At 45.5% G+C, this 12,847-nt stretch overlaps 1 protein-coding gene across 1 annotated transcript; it reads left to right on the top strand.

The window, feature by feature from the left end:
* Positions 1-8,158: 8,158 nt before the first annotated feature.
* On the top strand, positions 8,159-9,267 carry LOC109768041 (uncharacterized). The gene is made up of 2 exons (XM_020326766.4): positions 8,159-8,500; positions 8,596-9,267. The coding sequence occupies exons 1-2, from the start codon at positions 8,357-8,359 to the stop codon at positions 9,073-9,075; spliced, it is 624 nt and encodes a 207-aa protein (XP_020182355.1). The 5' UTR covers positions 8,159-8,356; the 3' UTR covers positions 9,076-9,267.
* The last annotated feature ends 3,580 nt before the right edge of the window (positions 9,268-12,847 follow it).

Consider the following 12,847-nt stretch of genomic DNA (forward strand, 5'->3'; position numbering starts at 1 on the left):
CTCGAATAGCTCATGTATCAACTAGGGTTGTCTGTATCTTCCATGCTAGGCGGATTATTCTCAAGAGGAGTGGACTCCGCTCCTCACTCACGAGAAAATGGCTGGTACCGGGATGCCCGGTCCCATGCTCAAACCAAATCAAAATAATTGCAAAAAAACTCCCCCGGGACTGTTGTTAGTTGGAGGCACCCGTTGTTTCGGGCAAGCCATGGATTGATGCTTGTTGGTGGTGGGGGAGTATAAACTTTACCATTCTGCTTGGGAACCGCCTATAATGTGTGTAGCATGGAAGATATCGAGATCTCTCGGTTGTTATGTTGACAATGAAAGTATGCCGCACAAAATATTTATTTATCTCTATTTCAAAATCGAGCTCTGGCACCTCTACAAATCCCTGCTTCCCTCTGCGAAGGGCCTATCTATTTACTTTTATGTTGAGTCATCACCCTCTTATTAAAAAGCACCAGTTGGAGAGCACCGCTGTCATTTGCATCCATTACTATTAATTTATATTGAGTATGACTATGATTGGATCTCTTTTACCATGAATTACAATGTTTAGTCAGTCCTTGATCTTCAGAGGTGCTCTGCATTTATGTTTTGCGATCTCAGAAAGGGCTAGCGAGATACCATCTTGTTATATCATATTATGATTGTTTTGAGAAAGTGTTGTCATCCGAGATTTATTATTATTGCTCGCTAGTTGATTATGTCATTGATATGAGTAAACATGAGACCTAAATGTTATTGTGAATATGGTTAGTTCATAATCTTTGCTGAAAACTCGAATGCTGGCTTTACATATTTACAACAACAAGAGCAAACAGAGTTTGTAAAAGTTTTTCTTTATCACTTCCAGTTTATCAACTGAATTGCTTGAGGACAAGCAAAGGTTTAAGCTTGGGGGAGTTGATACGTCTCCATCGTATCTACTTTTCCAAATACTTTTGCCCTTGTTTTAGACTCTAACTTGCATGATTTGAATGGAACTAACCCGAACTGACGCTGTTTTCAGCAGAATTGCCATGGTGTTATTTTTGTGCAGAAATAAAAGTTCTCGGAATGACCTGAAACTTCACGGAGAACATTTTTGGAATATATAAAAAATGCTGGCAAAAGAATCAAGACCAGGGGGCCCACACCCTGTCCACGAGGGTGGGGGCGCGCCTACCCCCTGGGCACGCCCCCTGCCTCGTGGGCCCCCTGGTGCTCCACCGACCTCAACTCCAACTCTATATATTCACGTTCGGGGAGAAAAAATCAAAGAGAAGGATTAATCGCGTTTTACGATACGGAACCGCTGCCAAGCCCTAATCTCTCTCGGGAGGGCTGATCTGGAGTCCGTTCGGGGCTCCGAAGAGGGGAATCCGTCGTCGTCGTCATCATCAACCTTCCTCCATCACCAATTTCATGATTCTCACCGCCGTGCGTGAGTAATTCCATCGTAGGCTTGCTGGACGGTGATGGGTTGGATGAGATTTACCATGTAATCGAGTTAGTTTTGTTAGGGTTTGATCCCTAGTATCCACTATGTTCTGAGATTGATGTTGCTATGACTTTGCTATGCTTAATGCTTGTCACTAGGGCCCGAGTGCCATGATTCCTATTGTGTTTTCATGAATATATGTGAGTTCTTGATCCTATCTTGCAAGTCTATAGTCACCTATTATGTGCTATGATCCGTTAACCCGAAGTGACAATAATAGGGATACTTATCGGTGATGACCGTAGTTTGAGGAGTTCATGTATTCACTAAGTGTTAATGCTTTGGTCCGGTACTCTATTAAAAGGAGGCCTTAATATCCCTTAGTTTCCAATAGGACCCCGCTGCCATGGGAGGGTAGGACAAAAGATGTCATGCAAGTTCTTTTCCATAAGCACGTAAGACTATATTCGGAATACATGCCTACGTTACATTGATGAACTAGAGCTAGTTCTGTGTCACCCTATGTTATAACTATTGCATGAGGAAACGCATCCGGCATAATTCTCCATCACCGATCCAACGCCTACGAGCTTTTCACATATTGATCTTTGCTTAGTTACTTTACCGTTGCCACTGTTACAATTACTACAAAACTGCTACTGTTACTTTTGCCACTGTTACCATTACTTCCATACTACTTTGCTACTAAATACCTTGCTGCAAATATTAAGTTTTCCAGGTGTGGTTGAATTGACAACTCAACTGCTAATACTTGAGAATATTCTTTGGCTCCCCTTGTGTCGAATCAATAAATTTGGGTTGAATACTCTACCCTCGAAAACTGTTGCGATCCCCTATACCTGTGGGTTATCACACCTCCGGTACCAGCTCAGACCGTTGTTCACACTCCATCTTATCGTGTTCATGCATCCAGGGCACTCGTGAAAAGTAAGAAAACAAACATGTGTTGTCTCAAGTGTAAAAAAGATTATTATTTGTCGAGGGGTTGAACTGCTATTGCCACATCTGCAATACTTTTCGCATCTATTGTATCATTCTCCCATTGCTCTTGTGTTCTTCATATTGCAAGAAGGTAGCAACCATATAATCGGGAGTCATAGTCTTCAAATGATGCTCACACCTTATGTCCCAAACCATCTTATCATGGTAAGATGAGAGTGATCAATAACTTGTCAACACGGTACCAGTTTGTCATGTTGAAGCCATATTGAGTCTTGTCATAATCGAATCACTCAATTTCTGCAGCAAGGACCTTGAGATGTTCATGAATATGTTGAGGTGACTCATCCTTTTCCATGCAAAAGTAATGTAACTCACTCTTAGCTATCTCATACCTTCATTGTTGAAGAGTATTAGTATCGTTCTTGGTCACCACAAGGTTAACCCATAGTTGTTTGGCACTTGTGAGATGAAGATACGGTCTCCTCTCATTCTCTAAGAGACCCTTCCTTATTGGCATACATGCGGATGAGTTGAGGTGTCTGTCGTAGACCTCTTGTTGTGGGAGATCATTTGTGTTAATGGGATTATAGCCGTTCTCCACAATGTCCCATATCTCATCGAAGGTAAACCTAAGATGATCCTGCATTGAAATCTTTCATGAGAAAAGTTTGTCTTCTCATCAAACAAAGGAGGAATGTCGGAGAAGTTATACTTAGGTTTCTCAACTATAGGTTTTGGGTAAATCCATCCATACCTGATGGGGTTTGCAACTAAAGGTTGGGTGGGAGGAGGAGTGAATTGCATTAGCCTCCAATGGTGTAACTCCCAAGTTGGTGATAGGTATACCACTTTGGATCAATGCGGCCATCCTTACTTCCACCCTTAGATCAATTTGAGCTTCTAATTCATGTTTTCATTTGGCTAGCTCTTTAGCTAGATTCTCAGAGCTAAATATCTATCATCTTCCGATAAGGGGTTACCTAGTTCTGTGGGAATTAACAAGAACCTTATTCCAACCTTCGGCCATCTCGCCCTAGGGTAGTTAACCCACATAATAGAGCACAAGGCTTTGATATCAATGGAAAGGATCGAGATGGAACTACATGGGGTGAATACATACAATTACAAATTTTAATTACTACTTAGATATTTTAGGCAATATACAGAATGTGAAAGTGAGGCTAACAATTGCAAAAGATGATTCTAGTGCCAGCAATAAGATGAACAACAACAAATTAGTATATTAAGTAAATGAAAAGGAGACAAAGTAACCACAAGTAAGAAGCTAGGGTTAGGGATAACTGGAACTCCGAATGTTCACTTTCTTAGAGGGAAGCTAGTCATGGTTGGAGGAATGGGTGTTACTAAGAAGGCACATCATCACCATGAAGGCTCACCCTGTTGTCCTTGAGATATCACAACGAATGTGATTCTCCACTAGTGGTAGACCTTGTGGTGGTTTCCAAACCTTCACAAACTTTCTGGGGTGAATCACAACAACTGATTCCTCTCTGAAGAACTTCTACCGCATAGGAGTCTCCAGCCTCCAAGAGTTACTAAGGAAAAAATTCTAAGACTTGCTCAAATCATGATTTTCCTCGGTCAAAAGAGGGAAAGGGAGTGGATCTATCACTTAGTGGTATTTCTCTCAACAACTCTCGGGAATGTCTCTGGGATATAAGATTTCGGGAAAGAGAGAGTGAGATCTACCATGGGATTACTCATGTGTCTATCGAAAATGGGGTGACCATCTTGTTTTGGAAAGACACGTGACTTGACCAAATCCTCATGGACTCGCATCCGTGCGCCTTCTCTTATACGCAACTAGAGGATGTCTCTATTAATGAAATTTCCGAGGATCTCCACAATCCAGGAGGGATTCTATGTTCCGCTGTCACTGCAGGCTACAGATGAATTGCAAGAACTGAAGCAAATGTATGAACAGATTAAGCCAGATGATGCAGCGAGGGATTTCTGGACTTGCCTTGGGGATCCAAGTACATGTATACAAATTTTTACCAGTTTTACGTCAAGGACATTGATGCTGACGAGTCCTTCTCTTGGATCTGGAATTGAGATGCACAATGAAACTAAAAGTGTTTGCTTCGCTTATCCTAGTCGACAGGATTAACACAAAGAACATGCTACGCGGGAGACACTACCATGTAGACGATGACGCTAATTGGATGTGCAATGGGAGTGTTGAAGATACCGTTGAACATCTGTTATTCACATGCCCCTTCAGTAAAGATTGTTGGAGTGTAGTGGGTATGAATTTTGATGGAACTAGCAATCGCATCAGCCTAGTTCACCTGCCCAGGGAGGCTGGACGCGTCCAATGTTTATGGAAACGCTGGTGACGGCTGCATGGAGTATTTGGAAAGAGCGTAACGGGAAGATCTTCAAGAGAATCCCCCCAGCACTGGATCATGGAAAGAATAGGTTTAGGGAGCACATATCCCTTCTTTCTCATAGTGTTAAACCCTCTCTGGTTCCTTTTGTTGAATGCTTTTCTAGTTCTTGGATCTAGCTTATACTTTATTTTCCTTGCCCTTATTCTGTGTTGCTCCTTGGCACACTAGTTCCCATGTTGGGGTTAGGTTCCTTGGAGGGGCAATGGCTAGTGTCCAAAAACATGTAAACCCCTGTGATTATTTGTTGTTAATATAAAGTCAGTGGGAGCCTTTCCCACTGTCACTTCGTGTTCCGAAAAAGAGTGAGATGGAGCACTTGTGTTCTTGGGAGTGTTTTGAATGAAGTGGTTAATCCTCTACCGGAGTGGTAGAGGGGTATATATAGCTCATAAGAAAATGAGTTGTTTGAGCCATTTGTTGTTGGTGCATGAACGTTCGGGTAGCAACCCGGATGATTCGGGGAAAGCCTGGATGTCCGAGGGTACCCGTAAGATCCGACCTAGTCAACCAATGTGAGGCAGGAGGCATTGTAGTCGAAAGAAATGGTTCTTTGTGTGATCATCCGGTCTAGGCGTCTAGGATAGCCCGAACGTCCGAGATGGTTCCTGGATGATCTGGCTAAGGTTAAAGCCTTTTGTAGTGGATAGTGAGCTGCCCGGATGATCTGAGACGAAGTATAGTACGTCTGAGGCACCCCATATGAAAATACTCTCTAGATAGGTGTTCGGGCAGCGCTTCCGGGCTGCTGTCAGATGTCCATGTTGGATCCCGGATGATCCGGCTCTGACGTTCTTTTTCTGTTAGCTCCTAGTGGCCTAGCCGGACGTCTAGGACGCCATCCAGATGACCCAGGTCGCAACGAGATGATCCGATTGTGAATGTAAGGTGGCTATTTTGGCTAAATCTTCATGGTGGGTAGTTTTGCCTTAGAGTTTTTAGGAAGTATATGAGTAGTGTTGACGTAGTGAAAATGTTGACTTGAGTAAATCTTTCACGACCCCCTTTGATCCCCTCTCAATCGTGTGGATCCCTATAACTCACTAACCCAAAAAACTGTCTTTTCTAGTTTTCACCATGTTTGGGTTATACACATTTTTGGTGGGTGCTATCCATGCACAAAGATGCCAAAGGGACTAATAACATGTGTATTCACTTAACAAATATAATTAGTTCCCTATATGTATACTGTCATTAACATCAAAATATGACTAAGGGCGTGATTGCGCTTTCTGTGTGGTATCTGCGGTGGTGCGTCAGTCGGGGCCGGTTATTGGCCAATGGTGTCGCGGGATTGAAGCACTCCTGACATGGGCGGTGCCAGACAAGTCAGGTTGGTCGTCCTCTCGGAATCAGAGCGAAACATGCCCGCTCCTCTATCAGATATGTCTTCTCTCTCTGGTGTCGATGAGACTGTCAAACATGCTCGTGGCGATCATGGTCAATACGACAGACTGTTGCCCTTGAGTGAAGTTGTGATGAGGTCGAAGTCGTCGGGCCATGAGCACAGATGACGATGTATGATGACAGTCGACCTCCTCGGTGATGTGCTTTTTTTGTTTGTGTTGTGTTTGCTCAGCCTTTTGGCGTTTTTTGTACGTCTTATGGTGCTTTAGATCTGGTTTAGTTAGGTGTTGTGGGCGGTGTGCCCTCCCCTTTGTATGGATATTCGCCCGGTTTTTCTCGAATAAACTGAGCAAGCCATCGCTTCTTCTTCTGCAATGAGATTTTTAACAGCTCTTCCCCTAACTTAAAAAAAAACAAGCACTCCAATATAATGCGGTACCTTCGCAAAAAATATATAACGTGGTACGGGAGGGCATCTGAGCTTGTGCGGCAGTTCTTTCCGCAGAGAAAGCCGATAAACGAGGGAGGCAACCGCTCTGGTCAGCTCATGTTGGGCAATGGCGTTGATTCTATGCGTCCATGATGGGCCGCCACCAAGTACGGATGCACCTCTCACTGCGGCAGCGCGTGCCCCGTGGACGGACTAGCCCATACTACATGCGGTACGACCGGTCTTATCCATTCCCATCCGAACTTGTTCCAACTCATCCTTCCTTCCTTTCCGGTTCACCTTTCTGCATGCTCCTAGTATGGTCCTATCTTCTTCTCTTCTTCAATCAAAGCCGCACCATGGAGATGGAAATTTTGCACAACGCCTCGTTGTGTTCCGAGCAATGGGAGGCGATTGTCACTCAGAACTGAGTGGTTTGATGACTAAATCGATGAAGACTCGAATGCGTACGATTAGTGTTAGCTAATCCTTGGTCGGTGGGGCAAATAAGAATGATTATTCTTAAACTAAACTACTACTCCATGATTGCTTGGTTGCTTGCTGTCGAAGCGATGATTAGCACGCATCTGCATCCCTGCCTTTTCAGGCCTCCTTTGGTTTGGTTTAGAGGAATCTTATAGGAATTTCATAGAATAGGATTTCTATAGGAAAAATTCCTCTAGAGCCCTTTGGTTTGTAGGAATGGAATCCTATTTCTATGAAGGAATTCTTCCTATCCTCTACATTTCATAGGAAAATAAACATTAGGCTAGACTCAATGAAAAAAAATCCTATAATGTGAATCAAAGGGCATCTCCTTTCCTATTTCTACTCATAAGATTTGAAATACATGTCGTCTCATTTTCTATGACTTTCCTATTCCTACGGAACCAAAGAAGGCCTCAGTTTGTTTGTTTTCTCTCACTTTTGCTGCTTGGTTTTCTTAACAAAAGAGTGGATTGCTTTGTCGGCACGCCACCACATACGATAAATGCATGCATGTACGCGACGAATCAAGCATGAATGCATGTATCCAGCTTTCGTACACCGTGCGTGCGTGTATGTGTCGGTGTCGCCCAATGAGTGTCAATCCACACGCACTCCTCCTACCCCGATGTGTGTGCGCGCGGGCTCCGTTGCTTGTTTTCAGTGACAGGTATAGTACTTCAAAATGCATGCACTTCTTACACGTATCTGTATTCTGAAGTCTCTTTACCGGTTTCAGTGGATGCATACCTACATTTTATCTGTATTCTGAAGGCGTACTGACACTTACGGTAGGGGCCAGGCAATGATAAAAGCAGCGAAAGCATGCGACCATTTTGTAACCCTTGTCAGCTTTGCGACGAAGGAGAGTGTTTACAACAGCTAAACAGAGAATTGTCCAATTTAACAGCACTGTCAGTCGCACGCATTGGCCCAGTAGAGAAATGCTCAAAAGCCTGTGGACACGGTCTAAAAGACTAAAACTAGGTAGGCTCCTGCCAAAGCTGTCTGCTGCGGGAGGGGCATCTCGTGCAGAGCATGTACCCCCAAACCCCATCGCCGCTGCCTGCCTAGCTTGTTTGGCATGCCATGCCATGCGAAAAGGGCCAATATTCTCTTGTGGCATCATTGCGGCCAGCGTTTCCATTCCAATCCATGCCGCTACTTTGCGCTCTCTCGTGCCAATGTTTTGTTTATAAATCCCCCCACCCCCCTACCAAGTTCTGCTACTAGTGCCTACCGGAAGTCCACAACACACCTTTGCCGTCTCCCCTCTCCTTTTATATTTGTCTCATGCAAGCTTATAATCGCTCAAAGACAAGACGAGAAGAGCAAGAAGAGAAGCATATGACGCAGATGGAGGAGCTCGTGCACCAGTGCGACATGGAGGTCATGAAGATGGCCATGCTCAAGCACGAGCAGACATTCAGGCAGCAGGTAGACCAAAACATCCATCTCTATTTCAATTGCGTATTCTTGTCTTGGATTTGTTGGTGAGCTGACACAAACCCTTGCCATGATCGGCTCGAAAGGTGCATGATCTACACCGGCTGTACCGAGTCCAGAAGCAGCTCATGGGCGACCAGAGCGGGCGCCCGTCGGTGCCACCCTGCCATCAGGTGCAGCGGCGCAGGGAGCACCCCCGCCGGCCGGAGCTGAGCCTGCAGCTCCCTGTCGACGACGACGAGTACGCCGTCGTCAGCGGCGGCACAGGCCGCCTAGCGACGCCGCCGTCCATGGAGAGCGAGGACGAGCTGGAGCTGACGCTGGCCGTCGGCGGCGGCGGCGGGAACGGCGGCAGCAGCCGGAGCCAGAGGAGGAGGCGGGAGAGCGCGACGGACTGCTCCGGCAGAAGAAGCCCACAGACGCCGTCTTCGTCGACCGACTCCGACGACGCGCTCCGCACGGTGCCGCACCACCAGAGGGCGACGGCGTGTGATCTCCGGGGAGGGGTGATGGTGTCGAAGCAGCCGCAATGGCTGGTGCGCTGTCTCAGCCTTAGGATGGCTTGATCGATTTCACGACGAGACCTCTACTGTAGACTTTTGTTAAATTGCTACCGGTTTCCCCGCGTGGTTACTGGTACTCCCTCCTCTGTCCCATAATAGCGTTTTTTACACTACACTAGTGTCAAAAACACTTTTATATTATAAGACGGAGGGAATAATAAATTAGATTGATCACAAGTGTTTTTTTAGCTTGAATCTGAATCTGGCAGGCTAGGTGGTTTTCATCATTTGTTGGATATGATATGCGTCAACGGAAAAACGACCAGGGGGTGATAAGGGGGGTTGGCAGGCCAAAGTGATAGCAACAAGCAATGCCATAAATATCTCTGCCGGCTACAAGAAGTGAACCCCCTCAGGTTTTGGTTCTATTGTCACTCTCCCCTTTTCACGCTCACTAGATAGGAAGTGCGGCTTGCCGCACCCCACCCGCCCCCGCAATAGCCAACCTGGTATGAGACATTTTTTTATTTCATACATTTATATAATGAAAAGCAATGGTGCAAATGTTCAGTATGTTGCAACAAAAATGCAAAGGTTCAGTAGTACACAATAATACAATCAGCTATCTAAGCATAGTTCTCAGGAAGAATACTTGTTGTGTGGGATAAGGGAAACTAATGATGCCTGTGAGGCTGCAAATTCAAGCACTCGCCTACAATGAACCCCATTCAAATCCACTGAAGCATCCAATTGCTGCAATAGACCAAGAGGAAAATAGCAAATTAGCTCACCGGCTCACCAAAAGGTAAAAAGAAAAACAATGAAATAAAATCCAAGAACACGAACCTACACTACCATGGGTGAGTAGATAACGAAGAAATTAGCTCATATTCTTAGTATAACCAACAATTACTTTTACACATAGTAATCAGAAGAGTATTTGTAACCAAATGCATCTTTATTCTCGTATGTAGTGCAATGGACATAAAGCAAAATGTTAGAACTCTTTTCAGTTCCTAGACATTCTCATTTGTTAGGCAAATTGTGTTGGGGAACGTAGCAGAAATTCAAAATTTTCTACGCATCACCAAGATCAATCTATGGAATAACTAGCAACGAGAGAGAGGGGAGTGCATCTTCATACCCTTTAAGATCGCGATGCGGAAGCGTTGCAAGAACGCGGTCGGTGGAGTCGTACACGAAGCGATTCAGATCGCGGCCGAATCCGATCTAAGCACCGAACAACGGTGCCTCCGCGTTCAACACACATGCAGCCCGGTGATGTCTCCCGCGCCTTGATCCAGCAAAGGAGAGGGAGAGGTTGGGGAAGACTCCGTCCAGCAGCAGCACGATGGCGTGATGGTGGTGGGGGAGCGTGGCACTCCAGCAGGGCTTCGCCAAGCACTGCGAGAGACGAGGAGGGAGAGGGGTAGGGCTGCGCCAAGAGAGAGGGAGACTCGTGTCTTCTGCAGCCCCAAAACCCCCACTATTTATAGGAGGAGGGGAGGAGGGTGCGCCCCCTCTAGGGTTCCCACCCCTAGGGGGGCGGCAGCCCTAGATTGGATGGAGGGGGGCGGCCAAGAGGGGGAGAGAGGGGGGCGCGCCCTAGGGTGGGCCTTAGGCCCATCTGCGCCTAGGGTTTCCCCTTTCCCCTCCAAGCTGCGCCTTGGGCCCTAGTGGGAGGCGCACCAGCCCACTCAGGGGCTGGTCCCTTCCCAGTCTTGGCCCATGCAAGCCTCCGGGGCTGGTGGCCCCTCCCGGTGGACCCCCGGAACCCTCCGGTGGTCCCGGTACATTACCGGTGACGCCCGAAACTTTTCCGGTGGCCAAAACCTCACTTCCTATATATTATTCTTTACCTCCGGACCATTCCGGGACTCCTCGTGACGTCCGGGATCTCATCCGGGACTCCGAACAACATTCGGTAACCACGTATATCTATTCCCTATAACCCTAGCGTCATCGAACCTTAAGTGTGTAGACCCTACGGGTTCGGGAACCATGCAGACATGACCGAGACGTTCTCCGGCAAATAACCAACAGCGGGATCTGGATACCCATGTTGGCTCCCACATGTTCCACGATGATCTCATCGGATGAACCACGATGTCGGGGATTCAATCAATCCCGTATACAATTCCCTTTGTCAATCGGTATGTTACTTGCCCGAGATTCGATCGCCGGTATCCCAATACCTCGTTCAATCTCGTTACCGGCAAGTCACTTTACTCGTTCCATAATGCATGATCCCGCGACTAACTACTTAGTCACATTGAGCTCATTATGATGATGCATTACCGAGTGGGCCCAGAGATACCTCTCCGTCATACGGAGTGACAAATCCCAGTCTCGATTCGTGCCAACCCAACAGACACTTTCGGAGATACCTGTAGTGTACCTTTATAGCCACCCAGTTACGTTGTGACGTTTGGTACACCCAAAGCATTCCTGGTCCGGGAGTTTGCACAATCTCATGGTCTAAGGAAATGATACTTGACATTAGAAAAGCTCTAGCAAACGAACTACATGATCTTGTGCTATGCTTAGGATTGGGTCTTGTCCATCACATCATTCTCCCAATGATGTGATCCCGTTATCAATGACATCCAATGTCCATGGTCAGGAAACCATAACCATCTATTGATCAACGAGCTAGTCAACTAGAGGCTTACTAGGGACATGTTGTGGTCTATGTATTCACACATGTATTACGGTTTCCAGTTAATACAATTATAGCATGAACAATAGGCAATTATCATGAACAAGGAAATACAATAATAACCATTTTATTATTGCCTCTAGGGCATATTTCCAACAGTCTCCCACTTGCACTAGAGTCCATAATCTAGTTCACATCACTATGTGATTGTAATGAATCCAACACCCATGGGGTTTGTTCATATCTCGCTTGTGAGAGAGGTTATTAGTCAACGGGTCTGAACCTTTCAGATCCGTGTGTGCTTTACAAATCTCTATGTAATCTTGTAGATGCAGCTACCACGCGCTACTTGGAGCTATTCCAAATAACTTCTCTACAATACGAATCTGGTTTACTACTCAGAGTCATCCGGATTGGTGTCAAAGTTTGCATCGATGTAACCCTTTACGACGAACTCTTTTACCACCTCCATAATCGAGAAAATTCCTTAGTCCACTAGTTACTAAGGATAAGTTCGACCGCTGTCATGTGATCCATTCCTGGATCACTATTGTACCCCTTGACTAACTCATGGCAAGGCACACTTCAGGTGCGGTACACAGCATAGCATACTGTAGAGCCTACGTCTAAAGCATAGGGGACGACCTTCGTCCTTTCTCTCTCTTCTGCCATGGTCAGGTCTTGAGTCTTACTCAATACTCACACCTTGTAACACAGCCAAGAACTCCTTCTTTGCTGATCTATTTTGAACTCCTTCAAAATCTTGTCACGGTATGTATTCATTTGAAAGTACTATTAAGCGTTTTGATCTATCCTTATAGATCTTGATGTTCAATGTTCAAGTAGCTTAATCCAGGTTTTCCATTGAAAAACACTTTTCAAATAACCCTGTATGCTTTCCAGAAATTCTACATCATTTCTGATCAACAATATGCTAACAACATATACTCATCAAAAATTCTATATTGCTCCCACTCACTTCTTTGGAAATACAAGTTTCTCATAAACTTTGTATAAACCCAAAATCTTTGATCATCTCATCAAAGCGCATATTCCAACTCTGAGATGCTTACTCCAGTCCTTAGAAGGATCGCTGGAGCTTTGCATACTTGTTAGCATCTTTCAGGATTGACAAAACCTTCTGGTTGTATCACATACAACCTTTCCTCAAGAAAA

This window comes from Aegilops tauschii, chromosome 4, assembly GCF_002575655.3.
Source record: "Aegilops tauschii subsp. strangulata cultivar AL8/78 chromosome 4, Aet v6.0, whole genome shotgun sequence".
Taxonomy (NCBI): domain Eukaryota; kingdom Viridiplantae; phylum Streptophyta; class Magnoliopsida; order Poales; family Poaceae; genus Aegilops; species Aegilops tauschii.

What these genes read in the sequence shown, in the direction of transcription:
- LOC109768041 (XM_020326766.4), top strand. Translation starts at nt 8,357, where the DNA reads ATGCAAGCTTATAATCGCTCAAAGACAAGACGAGAAGAGCAAGAAGAG. An exon ending in AGCAGACATTCAGGCAGCAG is followed by an intron (nt 8,501 to 8,595) that starts GTAGACCAAAAC and finishes TCGGCTCGAAAG; the next exon opens with GTGCATGATCTACACCGGCT.